The sequence below is a fragment of the Ailuropoda melanoleuca genome, chromosome 1, assembly GCF_002007445.2.
Source record: "Ailuropoda melanoleuca isolate Jingjing chromosome 1, ASM200744v2, whole genome shotgun sequence".
In the NCBI taxonomy this organism is placed as follows: domain Eukaryota; kingdom Metazoa; phylum Chordata; class Mammalia; order Carnivora; family Ursidae; genus Ailuropoda; species Ailuropoda melanoleuca.
This window is the reverse complement of record NC_048218.1, coordinates 36452367-36479029: the sequence shown is the minus strand read 5'-3', so window position 1 is coordinate 36479029 and position 26663 is coordinate 36452367. Positions and strand designations below refer to the sequence as shown.

General features: G+C 35.4%; 1 protein-coding gene and 1 non-coding gene across 2 annotated transcripts in view; one reads left to right on the top strand and one right to left on the bottom strand.

Moving 5' to 3' along the window:
• Positions 1 to 26663, bottom strand: part of CADM2 (cell adhesion molecule 2) — a 309124-nt gene that overhangs the window by 228364 nt on the left and 54097 nt on the right. Inside the window, exon 2 of the mRNA XM_034656944.1 lies at positions 11721 to 11870. Within this exon, the coding sequence (XP_034512835.1) occupies positions 11721 to 11870 (150 nt within the window). The remainder of the gene's footprint in view (positions 1 to 11720; positions 11871 to 26663) is intronic.
• LOC117795647 lies at positions 21454 to 21561 on the top strand. Its single transcript, XR_004619726.1, has one exon. It is a non-coding gene; the product is annotated as a U6 spliceosomal RNA (small nuclear RNA).

Genomic DNA, 26663 nt, shown 5'->3' with positions numbered 1-26663 from the left:
TGTCATCCATACTCATTAAAAAGAAAAAGGATAAAAACCACATGATCATACCAGTAGATGTAAAAAAAAATTGTCAAAGTACAATATTTATTCATGATAAAACCTCTCAACAGAGTGTTTATATGGCACATACCTCAACATATTAAAGGCCTTACATGAAAAACCCACAGCTAACATCATACTCAATGGAGGAAAACTGAGAGCTTTTCCTCTAAGATCAGGAACAAGACAAGGATGTCCACTCTTGCAACTTTTTTCAACATAGTACCGAATGTCCTAGCAGCAGCAATCAGATAAGAAAAATAAATAAAAAAACATAAATTTTGGTAAAGAAAAAGTAAAACTTTCACTATTTGCAGATGGCATGATACTATACATATAGAAAATCCTAAAGACTCCACCAAAAAACTAATAATTTAATAGTTTTTAAATTAGTATCACCATTAATGTATGTGTGTGTTTTTATTTCTACATTTTGGTACTTAGACCAATACTTCCAAGTTTACTTATAAAAAAGCTCATTGGGATTAAAGAGAGGCTATAGTAATTAGGAGTATTCAAGTTGTAATATTTGAAATAGAGGTTTCTTATTCGTTTTGTACCTCATGTTGAAGTTATTTTCATAAAAAATATTCTTTTGAGAGAAAAGAATATTCCACATAGATTCTATACACTGAGCCTGTTGAATGTGAGATTTATTGAATGTAGTAGGTGTAAATTATAGTGATTTCCTGGCTTAGTGGCCATGCACCTAGTTATACTGCAAAGCAGAGTAGAGGCATCTACTGTAAGCCAGTCCATTTCTCCCTACGGAGATTCTGAAACTAGAAAAGAGAAATGCAGTTGACCAAGTTTTTGAGTAGAATAATCTTTACATTAGTGTTCTAGGGCTAAGTTTTCATCAGTTTCACACTTGAAAAATTAGCACTATTTTTGCAGTGTAGACTCACTATAGGTGGGGATATTACTGTCTCAAAGTCCGTTATAAATTATTAAGAAAAACACAGAATGAGTAAAACACTAAAAATTAAATGGCAGCACTTTAAACACTATTTTTAATCTAAATAGAATTATATTGGTATAAATCAAAATTATGTTATTAAAAATAGAATAAAATTTATACATTATGGATAGTGTATTTTGATAGTTACTATTTTATTATATGTACTAAGAACTATAATGTCAATGTTATTTTGAAATTTACTTAAAAAACTTTAGGATATCTTACATTCTCCATGGTCTGTGTTGGGATCCTGATTAAAAATCTCTTCAACATAGAGACCATATCAGTATGTCACCAGGAAATCAGGTCCCCATGCAGTACACTGTTATTTCACATATTTGACAAATAATACATAAGTTTATTTATGACTGTTTTTAAATAAATTCATTTCAATCAAAAAAGTATATTTTCAGTCGTATGTATTTCAAGTGAAATTATTTTTTTCTTAGGCTCATGGAAGACATATTTACCAATTATTTGGGCATGTCACATCCTCTATGATGAGGCTTACTATGAAATAAATAGAATTACATTTACCTACCTGTAGAATACTTGACCCAATAATTTCCCCCTATATCATCACCATCCCTATATATAGATGATACATCACAACTTGGTACTTGATGTCAAAATTGATGTTGTATTTATTTTAGTAGTTCCAATGCCCAGCATAATTCCTGGGACACAGCAGTATTTCACAGAATTGAACTGAAATTGTCACTTGGAAATCTTTTAAATATTAAATATGCTTGGACATTTGTAGATTAACATTTACTTAGTGAAACCTGCTTTCTTTAATAACTATTAATTCTTCAAATTGAGGCTGTTTAATATCACAAAAGATAAGTCCCCAAAACCTGGTTGGTCATTGTTTGCATTTTTTAAATTGTTTTGGGAGATGGAAAGAGATGATGAAGCTATGGTGTTGACTATCCACCTAGGCTGACTCTAGTCATCATCCACTTTTTACTGCCATGATAAAAAGTGTTTTTCCTCAGCTGTTTTAAGATCATTTTAACAATTTCTGACTATGCACTGACTCTGTATATCTTACCAACATACTGATATAAAATACATGCCCAGAAACACATATAATTAGAAGATAAAGGGAATCTAATTTTAACCAGGACAAGATTTCTTTCAAGCAGCTCTATTCAACCTGGAAAGGAATACTCAAAAATCAAAGAGCTACATTAACTGGAAACAACCTCGCACTTTGGATAATTAGCAAATATTTATTCAATGAATGATTGGATAAACACAAAAGCTAATCATCAGAAGGTAGAATAAAATATTTCAAATATTTTTCTCTTTGTAGGGTTTTGCTAAAAAAAAGAGTTAGTGAACTGCAATGTGCAATAACTAAGAGCATTTAATTCAGGAACTTGCTCATTTTCAGAGACCTACCATTACTTGACTTATTTGTGTTATGTTTCACTTCTATTTTTAAATAGAAGCATTATAAAAAGCATCAAAAAAGTAGTAATATTAGTGAAACTTAATTTCTTTAAAATATAATATCAAATATGGAAATTATGCTGAATTCTAAAATATCCAAAAATTAACATTTGCTGAAAACATTCAGGCATACATATGTGGTTTTGAATGTCAAAGTTCCAAATCCGGATGCCATTATAGCTTAACATATAATCAGTAAAACCATATAACCAATAAAATTCATAGTGTATATGGTTATCTATGTATTTCATGAAATTGCTGGACTTAAACTACACTAAAATAAACAGATTAAGAAAGTATATTAGGTATAACTAAATATTTTGCTGATGCTTAATGAAAATTTCCCATAATGTTTTTTTTTTTTAAGATTTTATTTATTTATTCGACAGAGATAGAGACAGCCAGCGAGAGAGGGAACACAAGCAAGGGGAGTGGGAGAGGAAGAAGCAGGCTCATATCAGAGGAGCCTTATGTGGGGCTCGATCCCATAACGCCAGGATCACGCCCTGAGCCGAAGGCAGACGCTTAACCGCTATGCCACCCAGCCGCCCCCATAATGGTTTTATCATTAGAAGATTAAGTGAAAGGAAATTATTTCTCTACAAAATCTATTAGCACTCAGTCTAACATCTATATTAACTTTAACGAATATAACACTGAAAAATTAATATGTTTTAGAAACAGTGTTGTGACTTATTTCTCCCCAAAAGAAACAATTCTGCTGAAGGTAATTGTGAGCATAGAATGATGCAAGGTTTTCTGTAGAAATTATCTTCACTGAAAATAATTGGATAAGGAGAAATTTTTGCATATGCGTGTAAGTTGCGCTGGTTACTTTCTGCCTATCCTTCTAGATATTTTTTTCTCCTCCTTGCTCTTTGGCTTGGGAGAGTAAACTACCCAGAATCCTTTGACCTGTGGTTTCCACTTGGGTTCAGACAATGGAATGTATTGTCAAGAAATCAGAAGGTAGGAGGAAAGAAAGGTCAACTGACATATTTCCACAGGCACCCCCTTCACAACCACTCAGAGCTTCTAACCAGAAGCCTCTTCCCACAACTGTAGCTTTTGCTCTTTCTGTCCACTTTTCAGGGCTGAGGGTGGGATGGTTTCCTACTATGGCTAGCTCCTGGGTGCTGCATCACATTGACTAGTTCCTTTAATTATGCCTGTATGTCTGTATATAGTGTGTTCATTCTTTATTAACTCAAGAGCATAATTTTTTAATGGTAACTTGATTCAAACTCATTTAATATGCATGCATTGACTAGGAAATCTGCTGATACATATGAAATGACTGTAGTATGATGGAGTTTAAATATGAAAAAAAGTGTACTCAGATCTATTACTGAGAAGGTGACTTTGGAGTAAAGACCAAAAATAAGTGGTAATTTTCACAGGAAAATTGAAAAACAAACAAAATCCGAAACGCTTGTAAAATGAAGTCCTTACCAGAATAATACAGCATAAAGTGAATTAGGCACATTGAAAGAAAACTAAGTCTCATTATTGTTTTGTCATTTACTACTCCAGTTATTCAAATCTACATGCCTCAATTTCTTTGTATATAGAATGGGTCTGCCTACTGTACAGGATGACTGTGAATACAATGAGAAATTATAAACATGAAAGTTATTGAAAAATTGTATTGTCTAACTTCAAGTTGTCATCATTAATTCCATGTCTTTATTGTAACTTATACATATTTAAAACAATTTTAAGAAAGCAAAAAGAAGGGTAATATTGGCCACCTTAATACCTGCCTTACTCAGTTAATTTTTAACGTTATAATGTCTGTCACATTGATTGAAAACAGTCATGGGTAAGGATACAGTCAGGAGACATTGGTTGGCACAGAGCCAGGAAAACTTGTACCTTCATTTCAGGTCCCTCTCATTTTTCTTCTCTTTATCACTCCTTGTTCTAGGACACCTTATGCATGTTCTTTCTCTCCCACTGCCCCCAGTAGTAATGTAAAATTATTGGCAGAATAATTAGATAATTAACACCAGTGATTTTTGGTTATGCCCTTAATAAAATTTTATTTTCATTCCCCCAGTAATGAAATTTTCTTCAGGAAATATTTGAGACTCATTCAAACGTAATTCAAAAAAGCAAAACCACTGTGAAGAGAAATGTCACAGAAAGTTATGTATTTTGCATTTTTATATAAAAACAAATACAAGCACATAGAGATATGTCTGTTGAATGCATACGCTATGCACCCTTGGTGATGTTTGTCCAAAGTATTTTTTGTCAATAATAGGAAGGAATTGAAGTGTTCTTTTCCTGAGCATTAAGTGATCAGACTGTACTGCTTCAATTGTTTTTTTTCCCCACACCTGCAGAGAAACAGACGCAATGATCTAATTGATTTTTTTAATTTCCATTGCCAAATGCCACACAGCATTCCTGTGGTGTTTCAATGAATTCTACTCCCTGTTTTCTCTGTCTCCCTATCCCCCCTCTATTCCAAATGCTTATCTACTACTACTTATAACAGATGTGGTGAGATTTGCATAAAAAGAAAGAGAAGAGAAGCATAACAAGTGAATTAGTTAGTTATGTCTATTCTAGGTCCCTCTGACCCATAAGAACCTGTAATGGCATCCTCTTAATTTTTATTTTATATTTAGATTAGCAGGTTTTTAAGTATTATAGAAAAAGTCTTCATACACCAACTACTCAAAAATGAAATGGAACTGTAACTGAATGTTTACTCCATAGGTTAATGATTTCTGGTTTTCAGGTGCACAGAAAGTAGACAGGGAAATTGTTAAAAATGCAATTGTGATCCAAATAGTGGAGCATCTGATTTGGTCAGGTGTCGATAAGCCCATTTTTTACTCTGCTAGTTGGTGTCAGAGGCAGGAAAGAAGTTAGATCTGACTCCTGTCTCCGATGCTACAATGTCACCATTAAAGATATGCAACTTAGGGGAGCCTGGGTGGCTCAGTCGGTTAAGCATCTGCACACAATTCTCACCACATCTGTTATAAATAGTAGTAGGTAAACATTTGGAATAGAGTGGTTATAGGGATTGAGCCCCACGTCGAGCTCCCTGCCCTATGCAGAGCCTGCTTCTCCCTCTCCCTCTGCCTGCTGCCCCCCCTGCATGTGCTCTCACTCTCTGTCAAATAAATAAATAAATAAAATATTTAAAAAAATAAAGCTATGCAACTTAAACAGCAAAATGTCATTTATTTAATATTCAATACATGTATTTATAATGATCTAGGGTTTTCTCAGTTGGAAAATACATATTCTACTAGTCAAAGCTGGAATTAGACAAGGTCTATTATGGCTTCTAAGGAGTGAATCAGCATCTAGAACTATGTTTGACAGAACTGTAACCACTAGCCACACCTGCCTGTTGAGTACTAGAAATGTGGCCAGTGTGACTGAGAAACTAAATTTTGATCTTATTTTTTATTTAACTTAAATTTAAATATTCACATTCATTCAATTAAAAAAAATTAAATATGTTGTCTACAGAATTTTGTTCTGCACAGATGCAGAACACTGTCATTGTCATGGAAAATTCTCTTGGGCAGTGCTGACTATAATGCATTCCTCTGTCTTACTCTACGTACATCTTCGACATTTTGAAAGGAACTGCTGCTCTTTACCTAAAAGGCAGCTGCTGATATCAATGGCAGAGGCCACTTGTGGTATACTTAACCTGACCTGGTGGCAGATGCCTTTGTTCTCAGGGGTATTCCAGTTAAAACTAACGCAGAGGCCACACCTGGATTCAAATTTCTTCATTACCTATCATTAGCTGAATGTCCGTGGACAAATTTTCTTGAGAGTTTGATCCTTAATTCTCCATTTAAGGAAGCTACGCATCCCATTAAGTGTGCTCACAGTAGCCAAAGCTCGGATTTTTATTGCCGAATTCACTGCCTCCCTCTTTATTTTACCTGACTGAGAAATCCTACAATATTAGTTTCACTTTCGACAGTCCCTGCGGGACACCTGTCTCCTTTTGAGAAGAGATTCCTGAATATTCACATTTAACCTCCCTGACCGAGACTCCTAGGAAAAGGCTCAGCTTAATTCTCCTTCAGCTGATCACCAACTGCCCACTCACAGCATGCTTTTCTTTAGTGATAATTCCAAGTAAACAAGAAATGTTTCTCCAATTCCAACTGGAGCAATGGGCCACCATCCTGAGTTCTTTGTTCAACCCTCACAGGCAGGAAGGACCCTTGAAGACCTGTGTCTCCAGATAGCATGAAAGGCTTCTCAGAATATGCCTCAAGACTCAAAGTGGCAGTGTCAATGCTAAAGAGAAGCACCTGTTCCATTCTTCTGAGCAACTTGCTCTCCTTCCTTCCCCCCCCCCCTTCTCGATAACCGATATCAGTACAAAAACCTAAACTTAGGGATACAGAACTCCTATAAAAATTGAGTTGCTTAACCCAAAGCTTTTCAACCTCAGCTGCATTTTAAACTCATTTGAGGCACAATTAAAACACCATGATACTCTATACCCTTGAAAGATTCTGTTTTGAAAGCTCCCACAAACAAGAGGCAATATAGTCTAAGGCAGAAATAAGAACAGAATTAAGATTGGAGCCTATATATAAAAGTAGCAGCCACCTGCAGAAGCTGGTGCAATCAGTGATACAGGCAATCACTCATTTTCTCTATTGTTCTCCTGAGCAGTTGTCACTGGCACAGCATGTGTGTGGTACTCTCGTCATGCTAACTCATGCTTAGCTTCTGCACTTAGGCTCTGGCACAATATGGCATGTTGGTTTGCTCAAGATAAGCCTTAGGCTTGAGGCGAGGCAGGTGAAGACACACAAAAAGACCATGTGGGGGGGAAACTGTAATGTGGCATCTTCAAAAAAATGCTTTCATTTTCAAACTCTTGCATTTGATGGACATCACAGTCAAGGATCCCTTCCACTAAGACATCACATAGGAACTGAGCCAATGACTTGTGAGGGAATAGACATGTTAGATTGCCATTCATGAAAGGTTTTTTAAAATTATTATTCAAAACTTTCTGATATTCTGTTGCAACAGACTACTTTTTAAAAGATTTATTTATTTATTTGAGGGGGGACTGGTGGGGGAGAGAGAGAATCTCAAGCAGACTCCCCGCTGAGCACAAAGCCTGACTTGGGACTGGATCCCACAACCCTGAGATCATGACATCAGCAGAAACCAAGAGTTGGACGCTTAACCCAGTGCACCACCCACCATCCAGGCACCCCTGTTGCAACAGACTATTAAAACCATAATAGAGCTAGAGTTAGAAGCAGTCTAATATCAAAAACAAACTGGCTGGGGCGCCTAGGTGGCACAGCGGTTGGGCGTCTGCCTTTGGCTCAGGGCGTGATCCCGGCGTTATGGGATCCAGTCCCACATCGGGCTCCTCTGCTACGAGCCTGCTTCTTCCTCTCCCACTCCCCCTGCTTGTGTTCCCTCTCTCTCTGGCTGTCTATCTCTGTCAAATAAATAAATAAAATCTTTAAAAAAAAAAAAACTGGCTATACTACACACACACACGCACACACATACACACACTGGCTTTTTTCAACATAACCTTAAGCTGTTATAACAATTGGTAAAGAAAAAAATGAAATAAAGCAAGTGCATACGACAGCAATTCATATGATCAGATGTTGCTATTTTATAGCAGTAAGATGAAGGTATATGTTGCTATATATCCCAAATATGACATGATGGATCTTTCCCACCATAATTATCCCTCAGGAAAGAGGGGCTGCCTTATTTCCAAGTCTTTGCAAATCTTATATTACAAGTTGCTATTTTTTTTTTCAACAGGATCCTAAGACACACTAGCTTGAAATACCCTGAAAAAATTCTGGTTTTAGATGTTCTATAAAGGAAAACTTATGGAATCACTGAAAAAGGAGGCAAAGACATTTCGTATAGATTTTGTTTTTGTGCCTGAGGATTTGACCTCACAATTGTAGATGTCACTGTAAACATGACTCTCAAAGATCTTCTTAAAAAGCAGTACAATCAGCTGTTCCACAGTAGAGATCATTATTATACTCCTGCAGGATGAATGAACAACAAAAAATTGTTCTGCTGTCATAAAAATTCATAGTTGTAACTCAGGACAAATTTCTCATTGATAGTATCCTATACTTTGAAAAAAGTGCTGCTAAGCAAGATTATTTCATTAAATGCCAGGATGGAAAAGCAGTATCTCTAAGTGAATATATGTTTTTGTATTAGTTTAAATACACACATATACTCAAATCAAGAAATTAAACAGTATAACCATATATTTAATTTTTCCATGAGCATCTCTAAATGACTGTGTCCCCAAAGCATTTTCTCTTGCTTTGCACCATTGGGAAAGTGAGAAATTTCCTTAAAATTGATGTCACCTTATATTTGGGTATATACACTTAACTATTTATTGACAAATACTTGTAATCAATACTAACAGCAAAAATAGGTTGTTAAATCTCTGTGTGTGACTTATGAATTTTTTTTTAACTAAAGGGACTTCATTCTTTTTTTTTTAAGATTGATTTATTTATTTTAGAGAGTGAGAGTGAGAGGGCAATGGGGGCAGACAGATGAAGAGAGAGAGAGGGAACCTCAAGCAGACTCCCTGTAGAGGCTGTGACCATGACCTGAGCTGAAACCAAGAGTAGGAAACTCAAAGGACTGAGTGAGTCACCCAGGCGTCCCAATGTGATTTCATTCTTTAGAAAGCAACAGAGATCACTTGATCCAAAGAACAACAAACTCCTCCAAATACCATAAAGAAGCAAAGTAAACACTAGCACATTTTTTTAGATTTGTCTTCACTACCCAAAAGCACTAGTAAGATTAAGGTCAAAATATAAAGCTAATATAATATTAGCATGATAAAACTTGTATTTTTTACTATGAACCAGTGAAATCAAAGGTAGTCTTCAAGCTTCATTTTTGCTTACATAACTTTCATTCCTATTGAATATACCTGAAATACAAGCTAGTTTATGTCGGTTATATTTATACAACTTTAAAGTAATTAATTAATTCATAAAATCAAATTTTTATTCTTGAATATCCTTTCTTTTAAAAAAGCTTTAAAATATCACATTAGATATTTCTTATATTTTTCAAATTGAAAAGAGATATTTTATAGTCTCACAAAATATGTTTAAAAATTTCTAAATGGGATAATAAAGTCCATAATCAGAAGCATTAAATAATCAATAATATTAATAGGGAATAAAATTATATTAATACTGCTGTAGTGAGTGTTCAGCAGATGAACATTTCAAAATTCATTTTCAGACTCTTTAAAATAGTCTTAAAGTACCAAAAAAAAACCCCTCTGTGACTAAAAGTCCATGTTAAACATGATTACACATCAAACATTCCAATCAAAACATAAATATGGAGTCACCACATTGGCTTTAAGTCTGGCCAATATTTGAGTCACAATGTTTAAATCACCATACTAACTTTAAAACTCATATAATTGTGGGACCTTTAACCCCATCCTCCCATATGCTTCTATGACAATGTGGCCATTAGTGATACCTGCTGCACTTGTCTTTCAAAGGACAAAATAAAACAATAAATAAAACTCTTTCTAAGTAATACGATTCTACAGAAAGGCTGGCCTGATCCTCTGTGATACTCAATTGCAAATTCAACCAATTAATTAGGCCACAGTACCCCAATATTTGGTCATATGCCAGTCTGGATACTGCTGTGAAGATATATTTAGATGAGATTAATTTAAGTTAGTACACTTTGAGTAAAGCAGATTACCCTGCTGTGGCCTTGTTCAATCAGTTGAAGCATTAAGAGAAAACATTAGAGATCCCTGGAAGAAGGGATTTTGTCTCCAGACTGCCTTCAGACTTGAGCTGCAGTACTGACTTTTTCCTGGGTCTCTAGTTGGCTGGCTTGCCTTGCATATTTCAGACTTGCTAGCCTCCACAATCACTTGAGCCAGTTTCTTAGAATCTCTCTGTCCTTCCCTCCTTCTCTCCCTCCCTCTGTCTCTCCCTCTCTTTCCATAGTTATTTATCAACTATCTATGCATCTTTTTATCTATTGTGATAGGGAACATTTGACCCCTACCAATGTATTCTAAAATATATTTTGTTCATGTGTTTATCATCTATCCCCTATTAGACTGTCTGTCCTCTGAAGGCAGGGATTTTATCTCTTCACCAACTCTAACACCTTTTATGAAGGAAACCTCAAAAATTATTTGAGCCAATAAATTAAATTTTTAATCAATCTTTCATTATATATTAAAATTTTAAATAAAAATTTCATTTTAAAACTAGAGTACATCAAAGATGGAAAACTACAGCAAGGTAAAAAAAAATACAGAATTCCTATTTTAGGGCAAATGGGCACATTTATTGGACTAATTTAACTACACTTTAACCATTAAAATGGAATTGATTTCAAATTATCTTACTGTTATCTACACAGATTCATAAGAAATCCAGATATTAAGACCGTGCTGACTAGCTGATATATAAATAGATATTTATATTCTATATAATTTAAATGTATCTATAGCAACAGCTCCATATTTTTATTATAGTTCATGAACTCACTTTTCCTCCTAATGTTTATAATAATGGATGAAGGATGGAAATTCGGTGTATACTTTTAGTTGTTTGCTTGAATTACATATTATGATTTCATTACTTTTCTAAAAAAAACTTTAATCAAAATCTATCATCCAATTAGGAGCCCAGTTAATTGATGAAGTCTAACTCAACTTGAAGTAAACACATCTTTTAAATTTCAGTTCTTTATTTGGAAACATGAATTTACTTAAACTTGTTATGGGAATTGTTTCTACAATTCTTACTTTCCTTCCCATTCATAAGAATAAAATCGCAAAGCTTTCCAAAATCATACAGCATCTTCTAAATATATTAAGCTAAGGTTAATAAAATATATATATATATTACCTAGAGTGAGGAAAAAACAGTTAAACACAAGGCAACTACAAGAAAGAAGGAATATGATATCTAGAGAAAAGATAATGGTTAAGAGAAAGCATAAAATGATTTTTGAAACAGAATTGAGACTGTTTATTTTATTAAAAAGTTGACATAGGTTATCTTTAGTGTTTATGACTTGCAAACTAAAGTATTTAATATTTAACATGTTTAAATACAAGCAGCAGCAGTTTGGTAATCAAAACGAATAATCTGAATCATCTCAGAAAAATAGATTCATTATAATTAGGATATTTCAGAATATGATTAAAACATTTAAAAGAAAATGTATTCACCTTTCTTGTCATCAAAGTACAGAGTCTGTTGAGCTGGATTTGACCACTGGAGGGAGGTGTTATCATTTTGATCAACCCTGCAGGTCAAAATCGCAGTTCCACCTTCAACAACGGTTACATTCTGCGTTAGTGGAAACTGCCCTTGGCTGCCTAAAAGGGGATTAAAGAAAATGTTGATTAAATGAAGGTTATAAAATGATTAACTTCCCAAGAGCTACATTGGACTTAACTTCTAACCCTCCCAAAAAATTAAACCAACCAAACAACAACAAAACTATATATTACAAAAAGACAAAAAGAAAAAAAAATTGAAAATCTTTTAATCAGGGGACAGCAGTTTTGCATACCATTAAGACTCCTTCATACTCCCTTATGTGTTCCAGAAAACCTTTGCCTCCTAGGCACACATGAAGATTTATATTCAAATAGTAACATGATTATCATTAATTTCCTTTGGCCTTGCATTAATTATATAGGGTGGCTCTAGTCATCTTTGAAAATAAGGCACTGGAATAATTTTGGCTGAATTGAACTCTCTAAAGCAGCAGAGGAAACCACATAAAATACTTCCCCAGTAGCTTTTATAATCCTGAATAAAGTCTATGAAAAACGGATACTAGAACTTTAGATTCAATTTCTGATAAAAAGAAATAAAAAAAACCAATCCTATTTTACCAGAGCTTCTTGTAGATGTAGCTGTTTTTAGAAACATGAAATGTGTTGGAGAAAACAATGTAAGTATTTTTCAAAAAGTGTTCATCTTGTAGAATATCTATCAAAATCTTAAAGAGATTAACCTAGGAGATAGAGATAATATCCTCTTTTGTTCCTTTCTCTAGTTTCCTGATTTTCCCCAATGAATATATATTTCTTTTATAATCAAGAAAAAAGCACATATTTTAAATGACCCTTGTCAAATTGGATATCATTAGAATATAATCAAGTATTCTATCTTCCTAAGTATCATACTAATTTATTAAAATAATTCATATTAACAGCTTTACTTAATAAGAACACTTCTAGTAGTTAAAACAAAATTCATGCACATGGAAACATAATACATAAATTTCACTTCAGTGAGATGATCTGAATATGAGCTCTGCCAAGTCTGGTAACAATTATCAACATGGGTAAAAAATGACTTTCCAGAGCCAGGTTAAAATACTATTATGTGAGCAAGGTAGTTCATTAAGTCAAGGATAATTTACATATGCAAGAACATTATGATGACTTGATCACACCCATGAAATATATTTCCCTTTTCTTCTTTAGTTTTGTAATGATTCTATCATTACCACAAGCACCACTTGAGGTTATGCTGGAGCTATTGGCATAAAGGATCTTATTACCAAGAAGCCTGTTGATTGGCACCATAAGAGACAGAAGAGCCTGAAGGGGAAAATTTCTTTCCAGACCTGAATGACACAAGCGCAGGGGTTCATGACCATGTTATATAATTAAGCCTATCAAGTATAAAATCTGATATCAGTAGCTTTGTCTTCTCAGTGCCAACCTCTTAGAGTCACTATGGCAACTTCCCAGGATATCTCCCTGTAATCTTTAGGGTGGAGTTTTTAAATTGAGGTTAGGAGATGTCTGGAATAAATTCTTTGCTAGTTGACTTAAAAGTCAACAGGAGCCAGAGTGGGATGTGTTTTGCCTTCAGCTCAGAGGTGACCTCTAGCAGGGAAACATGGAAAACTATCAATCTTGTGAAGTGAGGTGAGGCGAAAAACCACATAAGAGAAAACATGAGCTGAAACAGAAAGAAGGAATAATTACCAGAGATATCAGATTACCAGTTCATAAATATGAAGCTCAGAATGATTTTAAGATATTTTGCTCAGATTCCCAAGTATTGATGTAACACATAAACTCGACAATGTGAGAGAGGAGGGATTCTTTAAGTAATAAAAAGCACACAACTGCTAACAAGAATACACAATTCATCCCAGGTGACAATTTGACTATCAACTGGTACATACATAATATTGTCTGCTTCTTTAAAGAAGTGGAAACAGAGCAGTGATGTTTGCAACAATTTCATCCACTACATTTGCAAAATAATTTTCAAAACATCCCCATAAGAAAATATTATCCTTCTCATTTCACAGATGGGTAAACTGACACTGGGAGGTTAAGTGATTTTCCATGGTGAAACAAAGTCAATGAACCATTTGGGGTTTGTTCTGAAAGTTCAATATTTTATTCTTATTTTCCCACAAAGACTGCTGTGTCATAGTAACTTGATCACTATTTGCTTAAGTGTGAATTAGACAACAATAAAAAAAAATAAATGGGTAAATAATTTAACAATGAAATTTTCAGTTGCATACCTAGCTGAACTACGTCCTCATAGATTTAGTTGTAGCATTAAAATCAGATAAGAGGGGATGTCAATATCAACTGCCCTCAAATAACCTACCCTATTCAGAACTTACTTTTGACAATTATTTCAGTCTTCCCTTACTGGCCTAGAGAAGAAAGAAAGAAATATTTGTTAGGGTCTTCTGCATGCCAGTTACTTCATATACACTTGCACACCTGTTCCTTTTCCTTTCAGGTAGGAGATTAGGACAACTTCCCTCCATCTTCTCCCCACGTGGATTCTGACTTTAAAGTATTATGACTTCAGTTCCCTGGGACTTGCAGCCTAAAATCCCTGCAGTCAAATAATTTAGTTTTTCCCAATAGAAAGCAAACTCATGTGGAGAATCTACTAATCTTAAATACCCTTAGGATATGCGGTTTCCAAAATCAATTCAAAAGCCAGTTTTGTAGACAGTCAAACTTCTTCTCAAGCTTTGAATTGCCTTTTACTTCTGGTTATAACCTGGAGAGAGCATCAGGTTAACTGCTAAGTTTCTCTTTTAACTCTTTGTGGCTCAAGGTTGTCATTTAATTCAATTTCAGAGAGTCTTTCCAAAGACGTTACTAATTTTCCCAATTAGCAAAATTAGTATGTTACCAAATTAAGGATTCATTTTCAATGCATTTCAATGCATTCATTAAACAAGTATTTTGGGGGATATGATTTGCCTTGTATGAATCAACATCTGAAAGATGCACAGAAAAAGAGAAACTTGCTAAGGAGACTGCAGCGTCAGGAAACTTTGTGAGATGGTGTGAAGGCAAGGGAGAGGGCAGTCTAGGTGTGGTATATAACTTTCTTTATTACCCCCATCTATAAGGATTTCTGAAATGCATTGGTCATATCATTTGAGACCTTCCTTTAAAAGGATCTTTCCTCTGGCTAAACTCAGCACCATCCTAGATTTCAGAGGGGTTATGCTTATCAAACACATTTATGATCAAATGTAAAGGAAACAAAACTTCCACTTTGGAATCATAGAAGGTAGCTATTTTTCCAGGCAGCCTATGTCCATCATTTTCTCTCCCCCCCTTTGTGTTTATACCCTTTCATTATTTGCATAAATATCAGTCTCCTGGAATTGTTTCTAAGATAATTAAAGGGCTGGTTGATGAGATCATCTTACTTATCTTTGAGTCAGTTACATTGCTTAACATTCTGTACTGTGAGTTGGAGCTTCCAGTGGGTGCCCATTATCCAAAATGAACATGTTCTTAGAGCAGTAGCCGACATTGTAGGGGAGCTTGTGACAGGAGAATGACCACAGTAACTCAAGTCTGCTGCATTTGTTCATGGTCAAAATAGAGGGGCAGGAGGAGAGACTAATTCTTTACCAAGAAAAAAATATGGAAAATTTAATAAATAAAATCCTTATTAGTATATTATCTTATGACATTTTTTTTTGAAGTTCTAACTGAGAATCATGAGGAGTACACATAAGATATAACAGAGGTGGCCTAGAACAGACACATCCAATACCACTGTCAGCACCCAAAATGGGACATAAAAAGACTGACTATGACAATTTATGCTCCAGAAGGGGAAAAACATACAAGACAATAACTTTTCTTGAATATTGAGTATAATAATCCCTACCTAAGCTCTCTTAGGTAGACAGAACACTGAGATGGAAAATATTTTACTTTCCTTTCCTGGTCCAATTTCCCTTGAATCAACATTCATTTTATAGATTCATTTATTTATTTATTTTGAGAGAGAGAGAAAGAGAGAGAGAATGGCAGGAGGGGCAGAGGGAGTCAGTGAGGCAGAGAATCTCCAGCAGACTTCCTGCATGGAGCCTGATGAGGGGCTCAATCTCACAACCCTGAGATGATGACCTGGGCAGAAACCAAGAGTTGGCTGCTCAACCGACTGAGCCACCCAGGTGCCCCACCTGCCATTTTTATGGTACCCTTCTTCTGTTATCTTCTTCCACAATCACTAAGTCAACTGTAAAGATATGAAAAATACAGTTAAACTTATCTGAGCATTCATAATATTCTAGGCACTATTCTAAGCACATTTTTTTTTTATCAGTGATACTTTTCATGCCAACCTTGTCATCTCTACCTTGACGATGCAGGAACTGATGCAAAGAGACCTTAAATAATGTGCCCACAGTCACACAGCTAGGAAGTGCAGCAGCCAGGTTCTGAGCCCTCCCACTCTGTCTTCATACCTCACATGCTTAACCAAAAAAACTGGAAAAGAAAGTGAACTTAACTCTGACTGAGTAGCTGTTATAAAATAAGCATAGAGTTTGGAATTAAACATTTCAAAGATGCACTTAAACCTTTTACATCTATTTTTAATAAGTGAAGGAGCATTTGAAATTCAAGTAAAAGCTGCAATGTACTAGAGCTGGCTCATACCAGCTCATGAGAGTCAACCGAATGTAACTCTTCTCACTTTATGCTCAATGATGTACCCTGCTAGTTTCAGATGGACCACAGTGAGAGTCTTTTCACTATGGAGATTGGCAAACAGCTCAAGTCAGTGGTTTTTCACACACAGGCAGTTGTTAATCATTTCTACAGCACACCACTGGAAAAGCCACCTTTGATGTCTCTTGTTTGGGGCTCTTACCTACATATTTATTTATTTTTATTTTTTTTTTATTTAAAGATTTTATTTATTTATTCGACAGAGAGACAGCCAGCGAGAGAGGGAACACAAGCAGGGGGAGTGGGAGAAGAAGAAGCAGGCTCATAGTGGAGGAGCCTGATGTGGGGCTCGATCCCATAACGCCGGGATCACGCCCTGAGCCGAAGGCAGATGCTTAACTGCTGTGCCACCCAGGCGCCCCTCTTACCTACATATTTAGNGGGAGAAGAAGAAGCAGGCTCATAGTGGAGGAGCCTGATGTGGGGCTCGATCCCATAACGCCGGGATCACGCAGTGAGCTGAAGGCAGATGCTTAACTGCTGTGCCACCCAGGCGCCCCTCTTACCTACATCAGCAGTGAGCTGAAGGCAGATGCTTAACTGCTGTGCCACCCAGGCGCCCCTCTTACCTACATATTTAGCATAAATAAAGCTTTTGGTTTTTTTCTGAAAACCAATGATCTCTTTCCAATGTAATATAGCTCTATTTTTGAAGTTCTTCTCTTTGTATTTTGAGTCTCTTCAGTCCCTTTCCCCCTTTTCCTCAAATCATTTTCCAGGAGTCCTTTTCCTCTCCCATTCATCATTCTTCCAATAAAAGTCCTTCAAACGATCTCTTTTTTTCCTCTACTCTGTTGAACTTGATAGTTTCCTTAGGCTGCCAAGTTTATTTCTAACTAACATCAGGGACTGAAAACCATTTAGGCTAGTTTCAGTAGTTATATGGAAACAATTTGCTAATTTATTGCTGTGAAAGACACTTTAATGAAGAGCAATTATTTAATAGTCTGCAAAGATGGCTTTCCTGACCCTGTCTTTAAATAGCAAACAGAGAAGCTGCCATTATTCCCTCAATGTTTCTATTTCTCATATACTCAGGGAAAAACGGATCAAACCTTTTCTTGTCTGAATCAGGAATTACCAAATTCAAAACCAACTGAACTGAGTCTTGACTCCTGTTGACCTCAGTTAGTTAAGAGCTGTCCTTGCTTCCCACATTTCAAGCGTGCTCTCACTGACTGACCACCAAGAACCCAACATACTGTCACACAGTACATAGAGAAGCAAATTCTAAGATCATGGCCACCTCGACCTTGCTGACAGGCTGTGATGTGCCAGTACTGTAGAGAAGCAATAAGCAAAGCAGCAAAGAGAGATCTTTGAAGCCAGCAGTATTGTTGAAAGAGAGCAGAAAGGCAAAAATGCATGTTTGAACACTGATCCCAAAACATGGCTCTGCTTCCAAAAACAGCATTATTCAAGCCTTGCTATCTCCTGAATGGATGATGAGTGAAGGTGATGGTTTTCTCCATCTCTCGTCCTGCACTAAAGATTAAATGTGGGCCACAACAGTGGATCAGTGCACACTGTGCATGAGTGCTCACTTACTAAGGGCAATAATCACCTGAGATATATCTAGACAGACAGGCAGAGGGTGAGGCCTTGCACATCTGAGAGGGAGTTACAGTCAGTGGTTTTTCAGGGTAAATGATCAACTTTTGTGGGTTATTTAACAGGAACCGAGGACCCTCATTATTTTTCTTCCTGAAAATGAGCACAACTTTCTCAAAGGAAGAACTGGATTTAACAACAGTGAAGGGGAACAAATAAAAACAAGATGTGAAGAGAATCTAAGATATAGTTTTTCAATAAGAAAGCATAAACTTCTCATGAGATAAACAATGCCACATACTTTGATTCTTCCTTTGGGAACATATTTATACTTAGAGAAAACTGTCAACAAAGTCTACAAAATTATTGAATTCAACAGAGTTACTGGCATCTGAGTCAAGTGGCATACATAATGATTTGACTTGTTTTTAAATATTTTTGTGTCCTCTCAAGAACCCCATTTTAAATGCAAAATACTGGTCTCATTAAAGTTCTCATATTTTGGTTATGAAAAGAACAGGTGCCAAATGGATCAGTAGATACCCAGTACTGTTACAGGTTCTTAAATATAAGAAAAGACAGAAATAGGCAATTCATTTCTAAATGATACACAAAAGGAGCTTACTATTCTCTAGGTCCTCCCATCAACTGTTCTCAGCCTTGTGTTTCCCTTCCTCCCCTTCCTTTTCATCTGTTCCATCAACAGGTTTGGGATTTATACAAAGAACCTGAATCTTAGAAAGTTTAAGATCATTCTTGTTGCTTAGAGTCTAAAAATATATCTAAATGCACACACAGCATGCTATTACTTCCACCAAATTACTGAAGGCATTCTAAACAAATAACCTTCTAATGTGAAAGTTGTGGCTCAGTAGTTGTGTGTACTGAAACACATATTGCATACTAAAGCCTGTTGGATTGAAAAGCACAAATGCTATTAATGCAAGCTTAAAATTCTCAAGAGAAGTGCAATAAATGCTCTATCATGTGAGAAAGGAAATTGGAGGAAAAATTAAGACTGCTAACTAAGTGCAAGATGTTTCCACTCCTGGAATGTCCCTCTGTTCTTTCAAATATTTGGAATTCTCTAGCAATGTTCCCATGATTTCATTCTAGCTTTTAGGTTTGTCTGAACAACTTTAAGTATTCTGTTTTCCTAAGTGACCACATACAATTTATTTTTCTTTGACTCCATCCTTCCAGGATTCAGCTTGTCTTATAGAGTATAACACCTGGTATCCACCTTCTGTGCCACCCCTCTGCCCAGCCACTATGGAGCATGGCCATCAGTCTGGTGCTGCTTGCCAGTTTCCATAGAGACAGCAAGCACATTGGAGACCTGTGTTCCATTGCAACTGCCAGATCAAGGCAGGGAAGAAACAAAGCTGGCGGGCAATGGGTCTTGCAAGGCCAGGAAGGTTGGAAGGGCTTTCTCCTCCTGATATCAGAATATAACAGTGCCAAACTGGCAGCTTCAGCAGTTACAATCCCATAGACCAGATCCTGGTATTCACTCTGGCCATTGTGAGCCACCCATTCTGCTCCCAACTCCTGGAGCAGAATCTCTGTGTACTCAAAGCTTGGCCCAGGGCCTTTGTTGGCTTCTGATCCTTGACAAAAGGCTCTTTCAGATTTACAGTGGCTCCCACAGCTCCTGACCCAGAGAATCATAATTCTCCTGTAGAAATTTCACCTCTCTTTCCTTTTTCCAGAATGTGATAGTAGGTTTTCCTGGACACTCACAGGAAACCAATGGGATTGCCATTGGGTTGTATCCAATTAACCTACACAGTGACTGTGAGTAGGTGACCCAGTTAACTACACAACATCATATCAAAACTAGTTACCTTTTGCTGTGTCTCTGATAGGATTTATAATTAGAGTCAATTCTTGATTATCAGGATCAGGGATCGCCTGAAGAAACCGGTAATGTAGATGAAATATTACATCAGCACCTGCCCGACATTTCAAAAATGTTTTTGTGAGATAGTATACCTCAGCCTTCTGTATTATAAATATTCCCAGCAGTTTTTCTTTCTACCTAAGGTAGATTTCTCCAATTTCATCCATTAATTTTATATTACTCAGTCATATCACAAAATTTATATTTTCCTTAATTTATAAAATTCTAAGTTTCAGAGAATATATATAAAATTCTAGGAATAGCTGTTTCATGACAGTTTTACATTCTTGCCTAGTGGTTGTATTGCTTCACTATGTTTTAAAACATTATCTGAATTTTAAAAGAATGCCCAATATTTTAAAAACATGTATTTGCACAAAACCAGTTGTTTTCATTCTTTGCTTGTTTTTTGCCTGTTATTCGGTGAAAATGCATAATAAACAAAGAGTTATTAAAATATCATGGACTCAGAACAGATTAATTATAAATATATCTAGCTTTGAAGCTGAAATCATTTTTTTTAAAGATTTTATTTATTTATTTGACAGAGATAGAGACAGCTAGCAAGAGAGGGAATACAGGCAGGGGGAGTGCGAGAGGAAGAAGCAGGCTCATAGCAGAGGAGCCTGATGTGGGGCTCGATCCCATAACACCGGGATCACGCCCTGAGCCGAAGGCAGATGCTTAACGACTACGCCACCCAGGCACCCCTGAAATAAATTTTGAAATAACATTAAAATATATTTGCTTTCATTAATTTACCTATATTTAATTTATTCTAAAATGTTTTGAATCTTCTCAAAAATCCAAACAATAATTTATTGAATGGGCATGTATAGTTTTTCAAGAAAAAAATGAACTGGATGAATTGTTCACATTCATAGTCATAAAACTGTTTCTCTTCCTATTATGTAGATCTTCAAGTATTATAATGTGGAAAAATAAAAAGCAAAGGAAATAATTTTAAAATGAAAAGGAAACTATATGTCTCACCAAGCATTATAAAAGAATAAGAGAATTTTAAAATTATTTTTATAACTTCAAAAAGGCTAACATCTACTTAACATGTGTGTATAAATTCATTTTATCTTTCTAGAATACTGCTTTCAGGGTGAATGAGCAAGACCTAGACAGAACTGACTAGCTTTACTTGCTAACTGATGAACATTTGAGAGGCAGCCTTCCAGAGAAAAGAAATTTATGACCACAATCACAGTCTGGTTCACAGTGAAGCTCAATCACGTAACTAAATTCTAAATTGAGATGTCAACCTGGAGGAAATATTCTGGAAAAGAACACACAGATGGTAGGACTCTTCTGAAGACAAGGTGAGGAATATAGTGCTGAATGTACAATAATCAATCTTCTGGAAACAAAAAAAAAAAATTGCACTGGGTGGGACATAACTGTATAAAATTGAAGTTCCTCTGGAAAACTTCAACCTGAGACTAAAAAGGGGGGAAAGTGCTCACTTCAGCAGCACATATGCTAAAATTGGAATGATATAGAGAAGATTAGCACAGCCCCTGCGAAAGGATGACACGTAAGAAGGGGGAAAATGATACTATTTTTCCATGTCACCCTGTAGGTCTTAGAATGTCCATATATATAAAGAAAGTAACACATAAAGTTGAATTGCAATACATTTTAGAATATTTAATAACCTCAAGGAAAATTGAAATTCCTAATAACATTTCTAGGAGCAAATTAAATGAAAAAAATGCAAGAAAATAAAGCAAGCATTATTAAATCCCAACTTCAAATAAACAATTGATTAAAAAATATAAAATATATCTATCAAAATAAGGTAAACATAGTAAGGAAAGGTATAAATGGAGAAGACAATTAGGACTTCAGTCTGGTTTCTATGCTGGTATTCCCTGATTCCAAATGAAAAAATATATATATACCAAATCAAATTAATTGTTGCCTAATATATTGTTGCTAATTAGTGATTTCACTTAGTTGTAGGAGGTATATTGATAATATCTTTCTTTTGGATTGTACCACATATTTGCATACTCAGCAAGCATAAAATTATATTGACTATTAGCCAAGTTGTCTATACATTAATGTTCTTTTCATACTTTATTCTCTTCAGAAAATTTAAATAATTGCATTGGAACATTAAATAAAGATGTTTACATAAAGAGCAACAGAGATGTCTATTTGAATTATAACTCTTTGGATAAAGGGATGTAATAAGAAATTTTGAGATGTCATAGATACAAGATATATCTATCAAACACAGAGCCAATAATGTACAATCAGCTCATATTAAGCATATGAACTATACGCATAAATGTATATAACATTAAGGCTCTCTGAAAATTATCTTCACGTTTGTAGTGGATTTTGCCTGTAAAATATAATTCATGAGATTCATTTACTCAAAGAATACATTCTTTGTGCTGAGAATGTGCTTCAAGTTGTAGGTGCTAGAGATACAACCGTGAACAAGCTAGAAATGATGCAATTTTACCTTTAGAACTTACAGCCTAGAGATAACAAGAAAACACAAATTTATACAGGAAAGCCTGGCTAAGAAGGTGGTGACATTTCAGCTGAAACCTATATGGGGAGAAAGACCCAACCATTTAAAAGTGCCGAAGGACACAAATGTTGGAGAAGGGTGGCCAGTATTCACAAAAGTAAGTTACCTGATGTAAAAGATCCTAAGCAAGAGGCAGGAAAGAGGTTGACTATTGAAGGAACTGAAGAAAACAAACAAACAAACAAACAAATAAAAAAAAAAACAACCATTGAGTCTGGTGCATGAAAAGCAACAGACTAATGGCCCCAATACAAGGTAGGATAGAAAGTAAAGGCCAGATCATTCAGGGCTTTTTATGTCTTAATAAGGAGCTTGCATTTATTCTAACAATGGCAAGCCACTGAGGGAAGCGACTCAATATACATGTCTGGAAGACATGGTTTTTCTGCTAATTAATCATTATTCCTAACGCAAGGATTTTTAATCTTAGAAATGAATCACTGTAAGAATAGTGTTTATAACAAGAACCTTATTGAGAAAATATCAAATAATTCATTAAATCATGGGATAATTTGTAAAGGTAACTAAATTTGGTACTTTTAAAAATTTTACATTGTAAATAATCTAGTAAATGGTGACCCATTTTCACTGACTTGAGTTTGTATCAAAACAGAATTGTTACCCATATTTCCCATATCCCCCCACTCCTTGAGAGACAATTTATTCCTTGCTTCCACTCTGAAATGTCATTGCTTTGGGAAGTGCCTTTTTATTAATAATGGAGAATTTCTGTTTTATCGCTTGTTTTAGAAACTGCAGTAGTATCTGGGAGAAAGGAAAGTATTGCTGGTAAACGATCTAAGGATGTACACATTATTTTTAAAAGAGTGTTCTTTTTCAAAGATATATTTCCCTGAATGGATAACAGCACCATGCTTTCAAATAAATAATGATTTCCCAAAGGACTGCAAAGTGAGGTCATAAAATATTTGAAATTTTCTCCTGTATGAGAGTGTCTCTTAAAACTTTATAAAACAATTCTTTCTTTGATGAATATAATAGAAATGAGTATTTTCTGCTCTAATAACACCATTTTTATGCTCAAGGAAACTATTAGTATGTGAACCCGAGTCATGTAGAAAATTCTTGTTAGCAGAGGCAGAAATACATGTTACATTTCATTCTCTAACAGGCATACGATATCGCTATGGACATAATGGGTACATATTTTTGAACACATGAAACATGTGTTCAAAATGACACCACCTGAATTATGTAAGTGTTGATCAATATGTGGCAACATATAAATCAACTTGGACTGTTCCCTAAGGAACAAGCTCTCTTTCAAAAAAAAAATGTAATAACACAGTGGTTAATAGGATGTGTTTTTCACTGTTTGATCATTTCTGAATGCACAAAGATTTCATTAATGTTGATTTCACCCATCTTGTCCATGTTTACATGCTTTGATGTTCAGGTCCTTTGTAGTGCCACATTAGATCTAGGGGAAACACTGCCCTATGAGAGCAAGTGGAAACTGCTGTGGGAAAATATTAAAATGAAACTTGATACTTTGTATAGATTTGTACAGATAAGTTGGCTCAAAGAATTCTACTTCTGATGAAGCAGAGAAAGAATTAATGCCATCTTCTCATATCCCTTTTTGGGGTTACTACATTTTTAATCTGTTAACAGAAAATTATAATGAATTGGAATGTTTCAAATGGAAATTATTAAAATTAAACTTCAATAAAATAGAGATGGAATTGAAAATATCTCAACTGATTCCTGAAATTTTAAGAACACATGTTCTGGAGAGATGGCTGCAAAATGATAACTGAAAAAAAAGTATTGGTAGCAACACCAGTGATCTCTTCACTACAATATTGGAAAGAAAGGGTTAACAGCTGGTTCTTGGTCTTTCCTTTAGTTTGAGAAAGTCCTAAAAAGTTGACTCTGGTTGAATCATCTTTGCAGTTCAAGGAGTTCATAGGTGTATACTGGATTCAAAATAAAGGAGAACTGGGGAGGTGGCTGTGCACTAGACTAAGCATCTACATTTCATTGTTGGGAATATTTACTGAATAATAAATGAGGATTGACTGAATGACGTTGTACCAGAGAATGGTAACTGGTGACATAATCTTGTGAAGGCTGCATGCCTACAAAGGCATCAAAACTCAGGGGCTCCTGTCTGGCTCAGTGGGTTAAGCGTCTGCCTTCTGCTCAGGTCATGATCCTGGTGGGGTCCTGGGATCAAGACCAGAGTTGGGCTCCCTGCCAGCAGGGAGCCTGCTTCTCCCTCTCTGCCTCTCCTCCTGCTTGTTCTCTTTCACTCTCTCTCTCAAGTAAATAAATAAAATCTTAAAAAAAAAGGCAAAAAAACTGAATAGACTCCAGAGCTGGAGGCTTCTCTCTGAGGTGTTTTACCTAAATCGATGCAGTAGTCTTGAATAAGGAGTAACTGGGCACACTCTGAAGCATTTCAGAGTCACAGAGCTTCTGCTAGTTCTTGACATCCTTGTTGTATCACTTGTCTTGTGACCTTTGGATACATTTGATGTCGGATAAAACCTGTTGTGTCTCATGGATATTATCATATACATGAAACCAAGAATTGTGCTGCTGCTCTAGTAAAGTGGGCTCGGCAACCAGAATATCAGATTAACAAAAAGGATACTTTCTGCATAGTCTATCTACTGAGGTAAATGCTCTTCTAATAAGAATAGAGTAATCACATTATTCATGCTCAAAACTGTTCCTATTTGTCCTATTTCCTTTCCAGACCAGATTGAAACTAAACAGACTGCCAAATTTCATGAATTCTACATATAATTTGTGCAACAACTGATTTTCATTTCAAATTCCTAGTTTTACATGCTTTGACAGATCTGAAACCAAAGATGTATGCTATGTTAGATACATAGATAAATACAGATAGATAAATATAAGATATATTTTTCTCTATATATAATATATAAATAAAAATATATATTACATGATGCATATTATTAGAAACAGCTGATACGTCTCATTGCTTAAATTTAGATATCCATCCATTGCTGTATTTTACGAAAATTTTAACAAATCCTTGGAGGGTACAGATTTTTCAAATTTAGGGCACTGAATAGGATAAGCCACAGACTCAGAGAGCAACTGTAAAAACAATACAAAACAAAAATTGCAAGTGTATATAGGGTATTGGCAACAACATGGCAATAAGTATACACTTCTGAATACAACTATTTCTGAAATAGCAAATCTGCGTGTTAAAAATCAATAATTATATTTAGTAATAATTCATCAAATTTATATTCAGGACTCTAATCCCAAATCTCACATTTAAATAATTGACTAGCTAATTTAAAGTTACCTACAAAGATGACTATGAAAAAAAAAATGTGGTACATAATTTTCTGACAAACTTTTTCTCAGCAAGAACAACAAACTCTACACATTTAAGGGTCAAATCTCCATAAGCAAAGTTCTGAATGCATGGAATCCATCATTACTCAAAATTGAAAAATGAATGATAAAATTCAATAAAATCTGCTACTTGTTACAATTTGAATTTCATTAGTACTAAACTCATAATTTATAATGCCATGATAGTTACTTTAAAAATATATAATGCTTATTTAATGAGGGAATTTTGACATGTAATGCTCTTCCTTATTTTTTCCTGATTAAGCTTGTGTAGCCCCAGGGCACAGGAAATACCGACTCATATGGCAGGGTTGATAAGCATCAACTCTCCCTGTTGACTTGGGCCAGCAAGCTGCTCATGAATCCAGCAGATGTTTCTACTATCTGGGCCAATGGAAACCTTATGGACCTTTTTTCCTTCATCTCNAAATGCCATGATAGTTACTTTAAAAATATATAATGCTTATTTAATGAGGGAATTTTGACATGTAATGCGCTTCCTTATTTTTTCTTGATTAAGCTTGTGTAGCCCCAGGGCACAGGAAACACCGACTCATATGGCAGGGTTGATAAGCATCAACTCTCCCTGTTGACTTGGGCCAGCAAGCCGCTCATGAATCCAGCAGATGTTTCTACTATCTGGGCCAATGGAAACCTTATGGACCTTTTTTCCTTCATCTCCTCCCAGGAGCAAATGTTAACACAGCAGAAATTTGGATGCATGCCAAATAGAAAGCAGAAGTGTTGGTGAGAA